General features: G+C 47.9%; 1 protein-coding gene across 9 annotated transcripts in view; it reads right to left on the bottom strand.

Annotated features, from left to right (window-relative positions):
- The window catches only part of Hnf1b (HNF1 homeobox B), a 57406-nt gene that overhangs the window by 8830 nt on the left and 29664 nt on the right, over nt 1-18912 (bottom strand). For 5 of the 9 annotated variants that reach the window (XM_051158161.1, XM_051158156.1, XM_051158159.1 and 2 more), the window contains exons 5-8: nt 13457-13617; nt 6807-6942; nt 2749-2943; nt 147-265 (exon numbers count right to left, since the gene is read on the bottom strand). In XM_051158161.1, coding sequence (XP_051014118.1) covers nt 147-265; nt 2749-2943; nt 6807-6942; nt 13457-13617 — 611 coding nt within the window. The remainder of the gene's footprint in view (nt 1-146; nt 266-2748; nt 2944-6806; nt 6943-13456; nt 13618-18912) is intronic. The other 4 variants (XM_051158158.1, XM_051158162.1, XM_051158160.1 and 1 more) reach the window with 1 other exon arrangement.

Below are 18912 nucleotides of genomic sequence, written 5' to 3'. Positions count from 1 at the left end.
CTAACTGAAGAAGAGTCTCATAAGAATAAAACCGTGGCTGAGTATATACTCATTCCATTGGTACCTTGAGAGTCTGAGTTTATGAGCACACACTCGCGTGCGCACACATGCACGCTCTCCATCCAACCCCACCCTGCTGGCATTACCTGTTTACTGGAAGACATGCTGGTGAGGGTATTGATGCTACTGGTATCCGAGACCACCATCGCAGAGGGAAACCGGGAGGTGTGGGAATACTGAGGGGGTTCCTGCTTATGTGCATACACTGGAGAGACAGAGAAAAGACAAACTCAGTGTACACGCACACGGTCAAAATAACCCCATAAGCCACACTGTGGCTCCCATGTCCCTGGGGTGGTAGTCGTATGGGAAAGGCAGTGTAATATGGAGAGACCCTGGTTCCTTAATCAAGGTACTTAATCTTGCTTTGGTTTCCTCTTATAAAACAAGGATGACATCTATTGTAGGAAAAATATCATATTTCAACTGCTTGGAACTAAATATATAGCCTCGAGCACACTTGTTTCCTTGGCTTTGGGTAATATTAGGAGCTTAAGGACCAACGAATGACCTTATGCATTTGGAGTATAGCTGCCGCCAAGGGACAGCATCTCCCCAGCTGTGTGACTAGTTTCTGCCACAATTCAAACACCACATTTCTTTCCTGAGGTGTAGATTGGCTAATAATAGTAACTAGATGTACACGTAATTAATTGTCTAATTCTGAGCTATTCCAACTTTCACCACAGTGACGTCAACGCCTTATGACATCACATGAACATGAAGGGTAAACAAAAGGAGACTTGACTCAAATAAGACCTCTAGGGGCCTGTGACTCCATATTTAGTTGTTTTAGTACCTGCCTACCACATCTGGAACCTCGTGACTCATGTTAGCCATCCATAAGAATCATGTAGATTCTTGGTCACCTGACTAATGAAAGCATGTGTTTGCTTGGCCATGAGGGAGGTAGCCAGCATGTTCCCAAAACACGGACCCTATCAAGGAGGCCTTCAGTACAAAATGGAGGCAAAGGTCACTCACTGGCTCATGGTTCTTTCCTGGTCTAGCCTATCTGGGCTCTCTCTTCATGGCTAGTCATAGTTTCTGGGTCTGAGAAAGCCCATGGATCATGGTGGACCACTGTGATGCTGTCCCATCCAGGCCTGTGAGGTGAGGTCGGAGGAGGGGGCGCACTGCCAGTCTTTAGAGGCAGGAGGACGAGGCACAGGTGGGTGCCCGACTCTACTGCAGGCTGTGGCAGAGTTTTAATAGGCAAAGGTATGTAATTGGAATGTGAGGTGCTGCTTAGAAACCAGCCCTGCAGGCTCGAGTCAGGACTGAGCCCTGAGGATAGAAGCCTGACCGTGGCTGCTCAGCTCCAGACATGCCATTTGTCCAAGGCAGATGGAAGAACAACTGAAATCCCCCTTTGCCCTCCTTGCCTCTTGAGAGTGACTTGGTAAACACACCTTGCGTTTCTGCAACACTTTATGCTTGCGAAAGGGAGGTCGGCCGTATTTTTATTTCATGTTCATAATGACCTCATAAGCATACTATTCCTATTTTATGTGTGAAGAAAATGAGACTTAGAGTAGCCAGAGGCTACACAGCTGTTTAAGACTAGTCTATACTGGATGCTTCCTGAAGCAGGCAAGGGGTCCATCCCTACTATAATTCCTTCCCAAACTTGGAAATTGGGATTATCGCCAGGCTTGGCTGGAACAGTGGAGTCCTGGGGACAGGATGGAAGGCAGAGATAGGCAAGTGTAGGGGAGGCATAAAAGCAGAATGTGGGGCCCTCTGGGCAAGGGGCAGAGACTTCTTGACTTGGTAGAGGACGGGTAACATTTTCCATGTAGGTTGATGGCTTTGTTTGGTGCTTGCGTTGTGTGTATGTTCATGTGTGGGTACACATGTACTTATGAGTGTGTGCCTGCATGCATGCATGTGTATGTAAGCCAGAGAGTGACCTCAGTTATTGAGCCTCTGGTGTTGTCTATGTCACTCTTTGACATAGGGTCTTTCACTGGCTTAAACTCACCAAGTATGCTAAGCTGTTGGCCAGTGAGCCCCAGGGATCTGCCTGTCACCATCTCCGCAGAGCTTGGGCTATAGGTACATATCACCACAGCCAGATTTTTTATGTGGTTCTGAGGACCCAAACTCAGGTTCTGATGCTTGCAAAACAAGCAAGTTACAGACGGAGCTCTCTCCCCAGCCCTTGTTTGCTTTCCCCTCACTGTCAGGGATTGATTGGATGGCCCTGTGCTTGTTAGGCGAGCGCTCTAGCATGGAGCTGGATTTCCGGCTCAAGCTTCATGGTTTCTGATTAGAGATTTCCAGAGCGTGTAGACCATGGGCATGAGGACTCCAGAAGATTCTCGTCCCTTTCAGATAGGCAGATAGATCACAAACAGCATGCTAGCTCTGACCATTTGGGGATGGCTGCTAAGAGGGTGGTGCTGTGGCTGACTTGTAAGACTTGTCAAGGGGCCAGAATGGGAAACTGCTCTGTGTGTTCCACATGCTTTGCCAACTCCCCTTTCCTGTATTTCCCTCTGCTAACATCCCCACCTTGGAGTCTTGGGGTCAGGGAAGAGGACAGAAAAGCAAGGACGACACACAGGAGCTGAGTTTGAGAAAATTGCCTTGGTTGCTGATAGGGAAATATCTAACCAATAACCTTCTAGGAGACTTGCAAACCAACCCTCTTCCCCGCCTCTCCTGGCACACTCGTGCCCTTACTGTGGGAGTTCTGTAGCTGAGTCACCGCAGCCATGAAGGGCTGCTGGGCCATGTGGCTGCCCGGGCTCTGCTGCATGAGGGGCTGCTGGTGAGGGCTGTGTAGCTGTTGGGAGAACTGGACGGGCTGTAGGGCCGCCAGGCTGCTAGCCACACTGTTGATGACTGGGACGCTCTGGGCTTGGGAGGTGTTGAGGCCTGTGGGAACAAAAGAGAAAAGTCGTAGTGGTATCAGGGATGAGCAGAGGTGATGGGGGCAGCATCAGTCATAGATACAGCCCCCGCTCAGTGTGTCCCTGTTGGTCACTGTGGTATGAATCTGTAATAGAAGAGATTGCGTGGGAAGTGACTTCACAAACAAGGGAAGTGTGACCCAGAGAGATAAATTCCTAATGCCTGAGAGTCTCCCCAAATCATCCTATAACTCCCCAAATTCAGCCCCCTTGAGGCCACAACAGCCCCAGGAGCACTGACCATTTGCCGATCTATCCATGCTGAACTACGAGAAGCCTGCCCTGGTGTCCTCTGGTATAAATAAGGATGCCCACTTTAGGGTATGGCTTATTACCCAGACGTGTCTTTCCAGGAGAGGGTAGCGGTATGCAGCAGCCCCTGCTCCCCATCCCTAACGCCCTGCTGCCCTCAATTCAAAGGAAACCAAACCTTGCTCCACAGTCCTGTAAGGAAGAGGTCTGAGGATCCATAGCGCCCACAAAGCCCCTGGAGAGGTCGGGTACTGCTTGTTGACAGTAGCAGAGAGAGGAAGAAAGCACAAGAATTTAGGAAGCCTGTGGAGTGGATCTACACTAGGGATCCTGGTAGCTGAAGAACCACGTTGGAGGAAGAGGAGGAGGAAGAGGAGGAAGCAGGAAGTTAACGTTATGGCAGTAGGTCCGACCATCTTTCGGTTCTGGGGGGCGTGGAGACATCTGCGCTTTAGTACCATGCCTGCATCCTGAGACATCTTTTGAACCTCAGCCACTACTACAAGGCCTGGGCCTTCTGGTCTCCATACTGCTCCCTGGCATGACCCTGGGGAAGGCAAGACAGGATCAGAGTGGAGGTCAGAGGACAAGAGGAGAAAATACCCCAGTCTCAGTCCTGGAGTTGCCAATATGCCTTAGTCCTTGCTTCCTGGGAGGTTGGCAATGGGAGGTGGGGGGCAGGGGGAAGGTGATGAAGAGGAAGATTCAGAGAAAGGCCTTGTGGTAGGCAGGGGGCGGGCGGGCTGGGGGGTTGCCTGGAGAGCTCTTCTGAAAGGGAAACATCAGCAAGATTGTGCTAAGTCCTCCAGGGAGATAGCACAAAGTCTTCAACAATTGCCCACTTGGAGCTCCAGCAGATAGCATTATCAGAAACTTAAAAGGAAGGACAGATAACCCTCTTCCTGGCTCCCTTGGGTGGGACATCAGGTGGGGGTAGGATCTTCCAATCACCCTCAAAATGTCACTAGAATATTACTCTCTCCGGGGACTCAGTTTCTCCCCAGCTGTGCATCTCACCTGGTACCCTGATATTCTATTTCAATTTCCCCCCTCTTACTGATGGCCTCTGGCTCCCAAGAAACCCTATGCAGTTGCTGTTTATCCAGGAGCCTGTGCCCACTACTCTCTTAGGGAAATCTCTGCCCAGAAAAGAATATTAGCCTGTCTAGACTGGATGACACTGACATTGAAGAACACAGTTTGGAAACATGCCGGAGCCTTAGAGCCACCCAGGGGACCTCTTTAAGAAATATACATTCTTGAGCCCCGCCCAGTGAGTCAAAACCTGCAGAGGTGGGGCCCAGGAATCTCATTTCAACAGTCTGAGATCCCAGTGTGCTTCTGTTCCAGGACCGAGCACCTCTGATGTCAACCTAGCTCCCCCAGTGTGTGTGACTCGTGGCCTTTTTATCCGGAAGAAGCATAGGTAATGAGCATTTGGCAGGGACAAGTCACTTGTCCAGAGTCCTGAAGTGCTGAGGGAGGTCCCTTATACATAGGAGAAACAAGAAACCTCTCTCTAACCGACTCTCCCTTAAAGGAGGGCATTGGGTCCCAGCCAAGCTTCCTCACAATCCTCACCATTCTTTATACTCTGTCTACCCCAGTGCACATGTGCGTGTGTGCCTAAGGTCAGCGTGCACCCCATCCACATGCTGCAGGAGATGCTGTGAGGGGGCTGAGACGCATGGGTGCACATGATGGGAAGAACAAAGTTGGAAAATACAGAATGGCCCTAGGGAAAGCTTTAGTCTGGATAGCACATAAAATAGTACAGGTAAGTGTGTGTGTGTGTGTGTGTGTGTGTGTGTGTGTGTGTGTGTGTGTGTGTGTTAGTCAAAGCTTGGTATGGGAAGAAAGAAGTAGGATAATTTGTGTATTATTTTGTTTGAAGAAATAAGGAAATAGCTATTTTACCCTCAGGCCTTTCTTTCTCTCTCCTCTCTTCTCTCTCTCTCTTCTCTCTCTCTCTCTCTCTCTCTCTCTCTCTCTCTCTCTCTCTCTCACACACACACACACACACACACACACACACACACACACACACACGTGCGCACGTGTCAGAAAATAACTTGCAGGCATCAGTTCTATCCTTCCACCTTTATGTAGGTTCTGGGGATTAAACTCAGCTCATCAGACTTGGTGGCAAGCCCCTTCACCTGCTGGGCTATCTCCTCCCACCCCATGAAATTTTCTAGAAGGTAAGCAAACTGGTTTAAGGCATCCTAGTCTTTATCCAGCTCCTCCTGGTGTTAGTTTGGCTGCCACAGTCCAAGAACCAGTGAAATGGAAGTGAATTTGAAGTCATTTTTAACCTTGGAAATCTGAAGATTTCTTTATTTCTATTTCCCTTTTGTGGAGCATGTTTCCACCCCAGCAGCTAAGGACAGGGTGAGAGCTGTACACAGTCATTCAATAGTTGTGTACGCTTTCAGTGGTCCCTGTCCCGTTCTGCCCGCAAAGGAGGCAGAAGTGGTTTCAGTTCTTAGAAGGCAGCAGGGGAAGAAAGCTGAAAGCAGGAACAAGACAAGGTAGCAATCAGCATGGGGCTCTGGACACAAGGAAGGCCAAGAGGCTCATGGGACAAAGCTGAAAAATGATCTATGCGCCACCCTCGGGTATCCCTGGATCCTGTACGAGTAGCATCCCCCAATGTCACAAAGATGGTACTGAGAAACAATGACTTTGCTGAGCGGTCACAGTGAAGCTGAAAATATCCAAACACTTAGATAACTGGTGGCAGTAAACCTAAAAAGTTGACCATTCCTTTCACGGCCTGCCTCACTGAGAACTTCAGCCTTTCCATGGCCAGCAGTGGCCCACCTGTGATGCGGCAAGGCTGGCTGCAGAACAAGAGCCTGCTTGAGCTATGAGGACCTGATCCCTGCCCCATCTTTACACATTTCTTTAAAATTTTGAAATCTCAAGAGATACTAGGTCAGTGGCCTTCTCTGGGTCCTCTGTGTATTTTCAGCACTGGCCAAATAAGACTTGTCTATGACATGAGATGTCACCTTCAGAAACCCATCAATGCCTTGCTCCATCCTCACCAACCCCAAGAATTCCCTAGAGAATACAGAAAGACAGGAATGAACCAGAAACGAATGTATAGGCACAGCTATGAGAGGTCTTGCTTTTCCGATTTACAAGCATGTCTCTACTCCTTATCACTGGATAGAGTTAACAGTTCATTTTATAGACGAGGAAATCACATCTCAGAAAGGTTCAGTGTGACTTGACCCGGCTACACAACTAGGAAATTGTGACCTGGACTCAAAGCCATTTAGGATAAACGTGCTACACATTGCCGAGGAGAGCAAAAGAGCCAAGGAAGTGAAAAATCAAATCTACACACATGCTGAGCACTGTTGAGTATATCTATGGTCCTGACATCGAGGCACAGGCAGGAAGATGGCTGCGAGTTCAAGGGCAGCTTGATAATGACGCCCTATCTCAGCCACCTTACCCAGGTGCACAAGAGGCTCTCCCAGGGGCCTTCGTGCCTTTTCCCACCCGCACTGCTTTGCTTTGTCATTTCTCTCCCTGCTCCCAGGTGTACTGACCAGGAGGACTTACCCTGTGCTATGGCCATGACGCCGGACAGAGGAGTCATGATGAGGTTTTGAGATTGCTGGGGATTGTGGTGGGAGAGGCTGTGGATATTTGTCAGGGTGCTGACCGGGGGCAGTCCTCCTCCCGAGACCGCGATCTGCTGCAGAGAGCAAAGAGGAGCGGTGATTAGAGGTGCGCGGGTGGGATCAAACCCCGAGGGGCCGGTTTTTTTTTTTCAGAATGGCATGACTTATCAACGTATTCATAAACACAACAAAAGTGAAACAGTAGGGCAGACTGTTCTGGACGCTGAGGACAGAGCAGTGAGAGAGGGTGCTCTGACCTCATGGCGCTTGTTTTTGCCCAGTCTTTGGGTTGCCAGCCTGCTTCGGATGTTCCTCTGGCCACGAGTTAATCGACAGCCACTGCTCACTACTCACGTGCCCTCTATATCCCGGTTCCCTACCTTTTACGTCACTGACGCTAGAGAAAGGCAACAGATAAAAGTACAACTGAGGACATGCTCAGGACTCTCCCCAGAGAGCGTGGACTAGGAGCCAGGAAGGAGCTACTGAGCTCTCTGTGGGCCCCACTCATGCATCAGCCCACTCCAGTCCCAAGCATTCTGACATGCCCATTTCCCACATGAAAAACCAAGGCCACCAGGAGCAGCTATGCAACCTGCCTGAGTTCCTGAAGCAAGGAAATGGTACAGCTGCTACTTAAGGCTGGGTCAGTCTGACCTAGGATCCATTTTAAAATCTATTTTATAGGAGAGTCCCCAACTAAGGGTTGGGGAAATTAAGAGTTTCCTGTGTTTCCAAATCTTCACCGTAATTTTACAATCATTCTCCCTCCCTCCTTCCTTCTTTCTTCCTCCTCCTCCAGTCAAGGAGCTGATGTCACTAGTGACAAAACAGCTAGGCCAGTCTTCATTGTGTTTTGCCGTTACGTTTTAATGAAAGATTCATGGGTAAAAGCGACTGATTCTTGCATATCCACGATTGCTGTATTTAATTCTTTTATTTGTCCCTACTAATGTCATCTTTCATATTTCTAACAGTTATATAACAAGCATCAAATCCTATCAGAGATGTGTCTTTGATTTAACAAATGTGCTTATAAGTCCACCGACCAGAACTTTCTCAATAGTACGAAATTAAAACTGCAGTAGCCGGGTGGTGGTGGCGCACGCCTTTAATCCCAGCACTCGGGAGGCAGAGGCAGGTGGATCTCTGTGAGTTCGAGGCCAGCCGGGTCGACAAAGGGAGTCCAGGACAGCCAAGGCTACACAGAGAAGCCCTGTCTCGAAAAAGAAAAAGAAAAAACAAAAACAAAAACAAACAAACAAACAAAACTGCTGTAAAAATGTGTTATTTTGATCCCAATATTGTGAGAAATACTTCTGTCACCTTACTAGTTCTAATCACATACTATAAAAATCAGTTTTATATGCACGTGTTTTCATAATCAAGTAATTTACTATTCACAATTTTGAAATAAGTTCTGATTATTTTTCTCTGTTTAGCCCTGGCTGTCCTGGAACTTCCTTAGTAGACCAGGAGGACCCCAAACTCAGAAATCTGCCTGCTTCTGCCTCCTCAGTACTGGGATTAAAAGCATGCATCACCACCGCATGGTTCTAATTTTGTTCTTAAGAAAATAGAGTGACGACTCCTCCTAAGCAGACCCAAGTGTTGCTGAGAGATTAAGGAGCGCTGAAGAAGGGTTACGGGGTCAGTTCCCTTATTTACATCTTTCTGTTCCCGAGGTGCTTCAGATTCTAGATCTCACACTGGTACCTGGAAAAATGACAGTTCCCACCCTGTCCTTCTGGTCAACCCCACTTTCCAAGGTTAACTTGAAAAATAATAGGCTGGGGAGCGGGGCGGGGGGAGTGGGTGGGATCTTGAAGAGGTTTGTTTGTGTTTTTAAAATGAACATCAAGAAATTAGTTAGAGGTCACATGACCAATAAGGAATTTTGACCACATCAAACAAGAGAGAACCAGCCTGTTTGCTGGACTTGTTTTTCAAAATGTCAGAGTCATTAAAAAAAGAAAGAAAGAAATCTGTGACCTGCCCTCAGCCTAAACCTCTTGGGTAATATGGTCTTTCAGGGAAAGTCAATGGAGTGCAGGTCAGTGCTGCAGCACTTCAGTTTGATATGATACACAGAAGTGTGGATGTCAATGGTAAAAATGATATATATATGTATATGTGTGCGTATGTACATATATATGTATGTGTGTATATATACGGGGGCTGGAGAGACAGCTCAGTGGTTAAGAGGACTGGCTTCTCTTCCAGAGGACCTGGGTTCAATTCCCAGCCGCCACATGTCAGCTCACAACTGTCTACAACTCCAGTTCATGCAGGCAAAACTCCAATGCACATAAAATTAAAATAAAAATTTTAAATGATGTACATATAGCTTTACTGTTTTTAAGCCACTTTCCCAGAAGTCCTTAGTCCATAATGACACAAGCAGAGCAACCATTATGATTTTTGTCCCTGTGTTACATATTAAGAAACTGACACATAGCCGGGCGTGGTGGCACACGCCTTTGATCCCAGCACTCGGGAGGCAGAGGCAGGTGGATCGCTGTGAGTTCGAGGCCAGCCTGGTCTACAAAGTGAGTCCAGGACAGCCAAAGCTACACAGAGAAACCCTGTCTCGAAAAACTTAAAGAAAAAAAAAAAAAAAAAAAAAAGAAAAGAAAAGAAAAGAGAAAAGAAACTGACACTTAGACATACAGATGAGCTGTGTGTCACTTGACAGTAAAGTGTTGCTGGATTTTTCAGTCTCATCCACTTAACTCTGCTTAGCAACTCTGGTCAAGTGCCTTCCTACTTGAATCAGCAGCCATTACCTTGGGCTGGTTTATGGAAGCCAGAGAGTTGCCAAGGATACTGTGACAGCCCTTAACACAATTTGGAGAGCCTCCATTATATGATACCTTTGCCGTGTCTTTTTTTTTTTTTTTTAATGGGCTATAACATGTGAGGTTGGTGCTATTAGCCCAGTCCTTCAGGGAAAGAAGGTGGCATTCAGAGAGGTTAAGAAATGTCTCTAAACTTTCTTTTTCAAGAAAAAGAAAGAAAAGAAAGGTCTGCAGTGATAGACACCATAGCTGAAAGCAGGTTGCCTTCCTCTAAACGGCTGAATTAACACTGGCAGAGTTTTGCATGAGTTAAAAAAAAAAAATCAGCATACACAAATCATAGTCTTAAACTGGCTATGCTGTTGTGGCAGGGAGGGGGGCTTACTCCCAAGCAGAGATGCAAGCAGTCTTTCCACCAACCCTGTCACAATGGCATGATTTTTCTCATTTTGCAGGTGAAGATCCTGAAGCTAAGCAATTCTTTGACATACTACTGTTGGTAAACTTCAGACCCAAGACATCACATTTGGGTTCCCTTGCTCATGTTCCTGTTTTGTTTTGTGGGGTGTGTGTGTGTGTGTGTGTGTGTGTGTGTGTGTGTGTGTGTGTGACTTTTTGTGACTTCAAGCACACACTTTACAGTGCAATATGTGTGATGAGAGGGCAACTCCAGGTGGAAGTTCTCCCCTTATACCTTGTTCAAGACAGGGCTCCTGTTGTTTGCCAGGCTGGCCAGGCTAGCTGGCTTGCAAGCTTCCAGGAACTCTCTTGGCCCCTCATCCCATCTTACCTACTGTCCTATTGTGTGCAGTTTTATGTGGGTTCTGGGGATCCACACTCAGGCTCTTATGCCCGTGCAACAAGTGTGTTACCCTCTTGAGCCATGCCCCCAGCCCCTACCATGCTCTTTTTAACCATATTGCACTCTTGTGTTGGTGCCCTGAGATCTGGGATGGACCTGTTATCCATTAACAGGGAACAGACTCTCGAAGCTGGGCACCCGGCAATGGTGACATAACATACGAACCAGGGTGTTGGCGACAAGTGAAAAGCTGGTCCCTGCAAACAAACTTCCAGATGTTTGCTAACACTGAGGTGTGCGGTCTTGGTCAATCATCAATCTGATAGCACAGGCCCAGGGAGGGCAATGCTGAAAGAAAGCGTTAAGAGCATGTCTGTGGGCTGCATATGGACCAGCCTGGAGCTGGGGGGATGGCAAGGAAAGGGTGGGGGAGCTCAAAGAAGACCCCAAAGACCTTGAAGAAGAAAGAGTGAAGGTTCAGAATTCTATTTTACTTTACTTTTTTAGTGCTTGGAGCCTTGCTCTTCTAGGCAAAGCATCTCTGCCGCTGAGCTACATCCTCAACCCAAAACCTGGGAGTTTATTATTATTTTATTCTCTGTGTATGGATGTTTTGCCTGCACGTATGTGTATCACATGAGTGCCTAGTGCCCATGGAGATGACACCAAATCCGATAGAACTGGGGTTACGGACAGCTGTGAGCCACTATGTGGGAATTGAACTCTGGTCCTCTGAAAGACTAGCCAGGTGTCTGTCTGTCTGTCTGTTTGTCTGTCTCTCTCTTTCTTGGTTTTTCAAGACAGGGTTTCTCTGTGTAGCCTTGGCTATCCTGGACTCACTTTGTAGACCAGGCTGGCCTCGAACTCACAGTGATCCGCCTGTCTCTGCCTCCCAAATGCTGAGATTAAAGGCATGCTCACCACACCTGGCCTTAGCCAGTTCTCTTAATCACTGACCCAACTTACTGGGCCCACCTAGGAGTTTTTAACCCACTGAGAAGTAAAGGCTTCTCTTCCAGGGAAGCCTGAGTAATGCTTAAACTCTAACGTGTTTGTGTTTTAACTGTTAAGAAATGATAAAGACTTGGGGCTGGAGAGACTGCGCAGCAGCAAAGGAGCATTGGCTGCTCTTCCAGAGGACCTGGGTTCAATTCCAAGCACCCACATGGCGGCTCTCAACTGTCTGTAACCCCAGTACCAGGGGTGTCCGAAACATCTGTACACATATATACATATGTAGACAGAACGTTCATTCACATAAAATAAAAGTAAAGGTTAAAAAAAAAAAAAAAACCAGGAAGAAAAGAAACCATAAAGACTTACAAATGCCTCGGACAAGGCAGTGGGCACAAAGTGCTGTCAGGGAAGAAGGGTCTCTCTAGGGGGTGGGGTGAGCACAGGAGGGCTCTGACATGCTCCCCACCTAGTTGCCCCAACACTTTTGTTTACAAAGACTCCCACTAGGGAGGCCAGCTCAGGTCTCCTGAAACTGGAGCTGTCCAGACCAGGGCTCCCCTCAAGACCTACGTGTTGTTTTTCTTCCAAGAAACTGGAGACTTGGTCACCTGTGACTCACTTCTCCTGTGTTGCCTACACAGCACCCACGTCAAGGTCTAAAATGGCAAATGCTCCCAGCCCCCCCAGCCCCCACCGCTCCCCGCCAGCCATGGCCACCGGCGGGGGCAGGGAGGGGGTCAGACCCCTTTCGGGAATGTGCACCGCTGCTCCACCTTCGGCGTGGAAGTCAGGAACCCTCAGCTCCTCCCTCCCATGAAGCGGAGCCTGACCTAGAGAATGAAGTTTTCCATTTCCTACCCTCACGGTTGGTGTTGTAACACTCCTGTTGTCTCAGAAGCCCTGTCCCGTGTCCTTGTGTTGCCAAAGACACGGATGGGGGGGGGGATGGGTCTCGGAGGGTGACGGGAAGATAGATGCAAACGGAGGTTCAGAGAGGGTGTGTGTGTGTTGGGGGGTGTGTGTGACGGAAATCAGAATGTACATATATGAAGTTGTCAAAGAACAAATTCAATAAAAGTCAAACGTATTAAAAAATGAAGAAAAGAATCAGAACCTTGAAAATTCAAATGAGCCTTAATGCGCAGGATAAGGGTCCCATTCGTTGTGGGACTGTGACTAGACGTACGGAAAATTTCAATGGAAATGACATTGACACTGAAGGACTGGCACCACCATTCGTGAAAATTTCTACTGTGCCAAGTGTTTTCATACATGCTATCATACTTCCGCAACAATCCTATTGCTGATAACCGCCCCCCCTCCCCCGTCCCCCCTCCTCCATCCCCCCTCCCCCGTTTTATAGACGAGGAAAAGAGAAGCAAATTAGTTCTGTAATTTGCCCAAGGCTGCGCCGCTATGAAGTGCTAGAGCTGAGATTTGAGAGCTGGTAACTGTGCTACTAAAGTCACTGTTTCTTCTTTCCAGGCACCACCCCCACTGCACCTGCCATCCGGCCTTTCTCCCAGCTCTGGAGTCACATCTCCTGCCATAATTACAAGCCTAACACTGTCCTCATCAGGAGCAAAGAAGTTGGAGGTAGTGGGGGTGGTAGGGGGTGTGTTTCAAAATGAGGTGCTCTCTGGCTTTTTGTTGTTGTTGTTTTTTTTTTTTAAATCTGGTTTTGGAGGCCTTGGTGGAGAAGGATGAATGAACATTTTATCAACACAAATGTCATTGGCAGCCCCAAAACAAACAGCGTCCCACCCGGCTTGCTTCTTTACGAGGCATTCAATCAATAAAATGAGAGCAGAACTCTGTCAGATTTATTGGCTGGGTTCAAACTGAACACCTCTTCTACCCGCCAAAGGCTGGGTCAGCAGCCTACCTTTCCGTTCCTGCTCTGGACGGCCCCCATTTTCCCCTGTGGGGCTACAATGGTTCATTGTTTGAGGCAGGCCTTGTGAGAAGTTGTGTTTGTTTAGGCCTCTTATCTTATCAGCTCCAGTGCTACAATGGCCCAGGTGTACTCACCATTTTACCATCAGGTGAGAGGAGACTGTGGCCTGGGTCCAGGCTGGCTGGGGAGACTTGCTGTAAAACCGACTGGCTGGTCACCATGGCACTGTTGCCATGGTGACTGATTGTTGAAGAGGAAGTGACCTCATTGTTTCCCTGCTGGCTGTAGCGCACTCCTGCAAAACAACATGAACCCAGTAGGAAACATTAGTGTCACCAGGCTTTCCTCCCACCGAACACTGACTCGGTGCCCCTTGTTTTCAACGGTGGGTGACAAGAAAACAAAATTGTTTTCTCCTCCACATCCACTCACAAGATCTATCAGCCATCTTCCCCTGGGGTGAGGGTGGCGTGGCCTGTACTTCGACGGTACAATATAAGATTACGTATAAATATCATATAAAATATAACATTTTGTCTTTTGGGTTGGGAGCCTTAGCCTATAACGGCTGAGACACTTTGATCAATTTCGCTTCGTTCTTTGTGATACTGCCAGTGTTTTAGCGCTTGATAGCCATTCAGTCATCTTGAAATGGAAAGGCTGGGTGGGTGGAAAGCAGGAGGAGGAGTTGAACCTTCTGAAGGCATGAGTCTCTCTGAAGACAGAGGCAGACGGACCCATCAAGGGTGGAAACAGATTTCTAATCAGTACAAGGGGCAGTGGGAAAGCTTTGGGGCTTATGAACAGACAGGTTCAAATCCTGCCTTGGTTCTGCACCTCTACATGCTCTTATGAAACAGAGAGACTGCTGCCTCTCCAGGGCTATTTGAGGATGGGAGGCAACTCTCTCCAGCTCCCAGCAGGATGTCAAATACCCCTGGGACTGAAGGGATGGATGCGTGCCAGGGGGAGCTGGTAGCAGGATAGGCCTTAAGACACGGATGCGAAGATTCCTGAATTCTAGGACTCCTCAGGTCAGATTCCAAGCACAGATGGAATCTGTTCCGGTAGAGAGCGGTTTCTAGAGGGTTCTGCTCTGGCAGCTGATTGATGCACTGTCTGAGGAAGCCACCTGGCAGGGGGCCTGGCTGCCACCCTTCGGCTCTTTCCTTCTTCCAAAGCATCTGGACTCCATTCCTATTCTGCCTGCATGTTTTGACTCTCTGGCCAGCTATTTACCTCCCCAAGATGCCCTGCTCCTGAGAGAACAGCAGCGATAACCCTGGGAGCCAGGTGTGTGCTCACCTCCCAGCCTGTCCCCACCATCGATTGGGTCTCAAGTCAAACAGTCTCTGGACTTAGCCTATTTAATTTGGCTGAAGGAACAGGGCCAGTCTTCTGATGATCAAATATGGGTCACAGGGAGCCTTCTCCCCTACCACGGGCTACATGATTATTTATTTAAAAATAATTAACTAAAGATATCCAGGGGAATATCCTTCACAAGGGGAGTATGGTAAGAGTCCAGAGCCTCCCGTAGCACACCCTAAAAGTGGCTGCAGCTTGCAGGCTTTTTCTTTCCCCAAAGAACTTTGTTGTATTCTAGCATCTGTGCTAATCACGGCCGGGTCTCTGAACTTCCCTTTAAGATCCCTGGCTGGAGCCAGACGTGATGGTGCACGCCTTTAATCCCAGCACTCAGGAAGGCAGAGGCAGGTGGATTGCTGTGAGTTAGAGGTCAGCCTGGTCTACAAAGTGAGTCCAGGACATCCAAGGCTACACAGAGAAATCTTATCTTGAAAAACAAAAACAAAAAACCAAACAATAACAACAAAACAAAAACAAAAAACAACAACAACAAAAAAAGTTCTCTGGCTGAGATTTGATCACAGCTTTACCATCTATATCTATCTACTGGGTGAGTTCCAGCTTCCTTATCTATAAACAGGAGGAGGGGATACTGTGTGGAGGGGACTGTCATCAGCACAGTGTGGTGGGAACTAGGTGGAAGGCTTGTAAGGTCTGGGTCCATTTTTTTTTCCTTCCCCACTGATGCTCCTCTCATGGATGGAACAGTCACTAGAAATATCTTCTGAGAGTAGGGACAGGGATGGACAGATATTATGAGACTGCCCACAGGCCAGATACCAGGAATAGATAGATGCTCTTATATTAGAGAAATGAGAGCCCAAGTCTTTGTATAGCTCATGAATTCAGAAGAGCACTTGAAATTGCAAATGGATGAAGAAAGCAAAATGTGTAGGCTCTGGAGCCAGGTGAGCTGGGTTTAAATCCTGACTCTGCCATGCCATAGCCATATATGCCTGGGAGGTCATGAGCCTCCCCTGGACATCAGCTTCCTTATTGTTAACAATATCTGTCTACCCCTTAGGTCACCGTGCAGGTACTCAGGCCATGTGGGCACATAAGAGTTGCTCCAAGTATCTCCCCATCCTGGGCATATACCCAAAAGATACTCCACTATACAATACGGATATTTGCTCAACTATGTTCAGAGGAGCTTTATTCATAATAGCCAGGATCTGGAAACAACCTAGATGTCCCTCAACCGAAGAATAGATAAAGAGATTGTGGTACATTTACACAACGGAATACTACTCAGCTATTAAAAACAAGGAAATCTTGAAAATTTCAGACAAATGGATGGAACTAAAAAAAAGACCATCCTGATGAAGTAACCCAGACCCAGAAAGACACACAAGGTATATCCTCCCTTATAAGCGGATATTAGCCACATAATACAGGATAACCACACTAGAATACACAGATCTATAGAAGCTAAATAACAAGGAGGACCCTAGGGAGGATGCTTAATTACCATTCAGAAGGGCAAATAGAATAGACACCCCTAAGAAGCTGAAGAGAAGGAACAGGATGACAGCCTACCACAGAAGTCCTCTGAAAGGTTCCACCCAGCAGGGGATTAAAGCAGATGCTGAGACTCACAGTCAAACTTTGGGGTGGAGCGCAGGGAGTCTTATGGAAGAGTTCAGGGATAGAAGGACCTGGAAGGGACAGGAGCCTCACAAGAAGACCAATGGAGCCAACAAATCTGGGTGGGTGGGTGGGTGGGGGTGATGCTGCAGAGATGGATGCAGCAACCAAGGACCATGCATGGAGATGATCTAGACCCCTCTGCTCAGATGCAGTAGATAGGCAGCTCAGTCTCCTTGTGGGTCCCCTAATATGGAGAGAAGGAGCTACATCTGACATGGGCTCTGGTGCCTACACACTGATCACTTCCTCCTGTTGGTGTGGCCTTGTCAGGCCACAGAGAAGAGGATACAGGCAGTCCAGGTGAGACACGACAGGCTGAAGTCAGATGATAGGGGAGGAGAGCTCCCCCTTTCTGAGGACTAGGGGAGGAGATAGGGGGGCTAGGAGGCGATGAAGGAGGGGGCTACAATTGGGATGTAAAGTGAACAATTAAAAAATTAATTAATTACTTTAAAAAAAAAAAAAACAACTCTCAAGCCAGGCGTGGTGGTGCACACCTTTAATCCCAGCACTCAGGAGGAGGAGGCAGGCGGATCTCTGTGAGTTCGAGGGCAGCCTGGTCTACAAAAGCAAGTCCGGGATAGCCAGAACTGTTACACAGAGAAACCCTGTCTCCAAAAGCCTAAAACAAACAAACAAACAAAAAACTGTCACAAAAGACCTAAGATCGTGGACATGTGCCCGCACTCACTTCTCAGCTCAAGTATGCCCCTACCATGGACCCTCTAAGCCACAGAAAGTAGATCCAGCAGTCAAGGCATCACAGTGCAAATCTAGAGATTTCCTCCAGATGTTGGATGCCATTGTTCCCTGGGTATTATGGGCCTTTGGGTTATTGCTGAGTTTCCAGCAACCTACGGAACAGACAAGTCACCTGGTTTCCACGCAGAAAGGCTGGCTAGAAGTGCCAAAAGGACAGAAGGAAATATTTGGTCCCAAGAGACAGCAACCTTGGCTTTACTTTCCTATGTCAGTACCCATCTCTAGGGTGCTCTTCACCCAGCTGTACCCGTGTGTGTGTGTGTGTGTGTGTGTGTGTGTCCTCAGGCACCACCCCATAACTATCCTTTTTTCTGCGATGGTCTCTTACTAGCCTGGAACACATAAAGAATGCTAGGAGAGCCAGCCAGCAAGCTCCAGGAATCTTCCCCTGTCTCTGCTTCCCCAGCACTGTGGTTACAAAACTGTATCACCAGCTTTTGCATGGGGCCAGGGATGGTCACTGGGGACCAAACTCAGGTCCTCAGGCTGGTGAGGCAAGTACTTCACGGACCAAGTTATCTCTCTGGTCTCTCTGCTCAGAAACTTCTGATGACTCCTTGCTGCTTTCTGAAGGAGCCCAAATACCTGTGACTGACAGAACAGGGAGTGGGGGGGGGGGGCAGTGCCCTGCATCTGCACTCTGTCTTATTTAAGATACATCCCTCATCACATTCCATGCGGTCACCTCAGATCTGATGGCTCTGCCACTGACTGTGCCTTGCCTATGCTGCTCCCTCCCCATCTGGACAGCTCTCTTCTCTATAGCATCTCTGGGAAAGATGTTCTTTTTTTTTTTTTTTTTTTTTTTTTTTGGTTTTTTGGTTTTTTCGAGACAGGGTTTCTCTGTGTAGCCTTGGCCATCCTGGACTCACTTTGTAGACCAGGCTGGCCTCGAACTCACAGCCAGGCTGGCCTCAAACTCACAGCGATCTGCCTGCTTCTGCCTCCCAAGTGCTGGGATTAAAGGCGTGCGCCACCACGCCCGGCTTTTTTTTTTTAATTCATTTTTTATTATGTATACAATCTTTTGCCTGTATATGTACCTGCAGGCCAGAACAGGGCACCAGCTCTCATTATAGATGGTTGTGAGCCACCATGTGGTTGTTGGGACTTGAACTCAGGACCTTTGGAAGAGGAGCAGGCAGTGTTCTTAACCTCTGAGCCATCTCTCCAGCCCGGGAAAGATGTCCTTTATCCCTGTTACTTAGGGGTTCCTCCATCCTTTACTCTTGGAAGGCTCTAGACCAGTGGCTCTCAACCCCCAACCATAAAATTATTTTCATTACTACATCGTCACTGTAATTTTGCTACTGTTACAAATCATAATGTGGATATTTGATATGTGACCCCCTGGGAAAGGATCATTTGATTTCACACACACACACAAAGGGTCATGACCCACAGGTTGAGAACTGCTGCTCTAGACCCAGCCTCAGAGCCGGCCTCCCTGTTCTCTGATGTGTTTACTTTTCTCTCCCTCTCAAAGGAGGAGATGCCTTACTCATTGTTGCTTCCTCAGGCTCACAGAGCACCTGGCATTGTGCCTATTTACAGAATGAAGGAATGGGGCCTCTGCAGCTTTGAGGATCCATGCCCTCATCAAGGAACAAGCAGAAAGAGAAAGTATAGTCAGTTCTGAATTGAAAGTGTAAATCTGTTGCAGATTTATGACTAGGGGACTGCCTGGGAGCCACACAAATGCCATGTTTGAGAAGCAATAGATGAATGCAGAAATTTGCACGAAGCTGATTGGGGTCCCTCGGAATATAAGAAACAGCCTTAGGCATGCACGCACACCTCCTGAACACCA

The sequence above is a fragment of the Acomys russatus genome, chromosome 16, assembly GCF_903995435.1.
Source record: "Acomys russatus chromosome 16, mAcoRus1.1, whole genome shotgun sequence".
NCBI lineage: Eukaryota > Metazoa > Chordata > Mammalia > Rodentia > Muridae > Acomys > Acomys russatus.
This window is presented reverse-complemented; position numbering and strand designations above follow the sequence as displayed.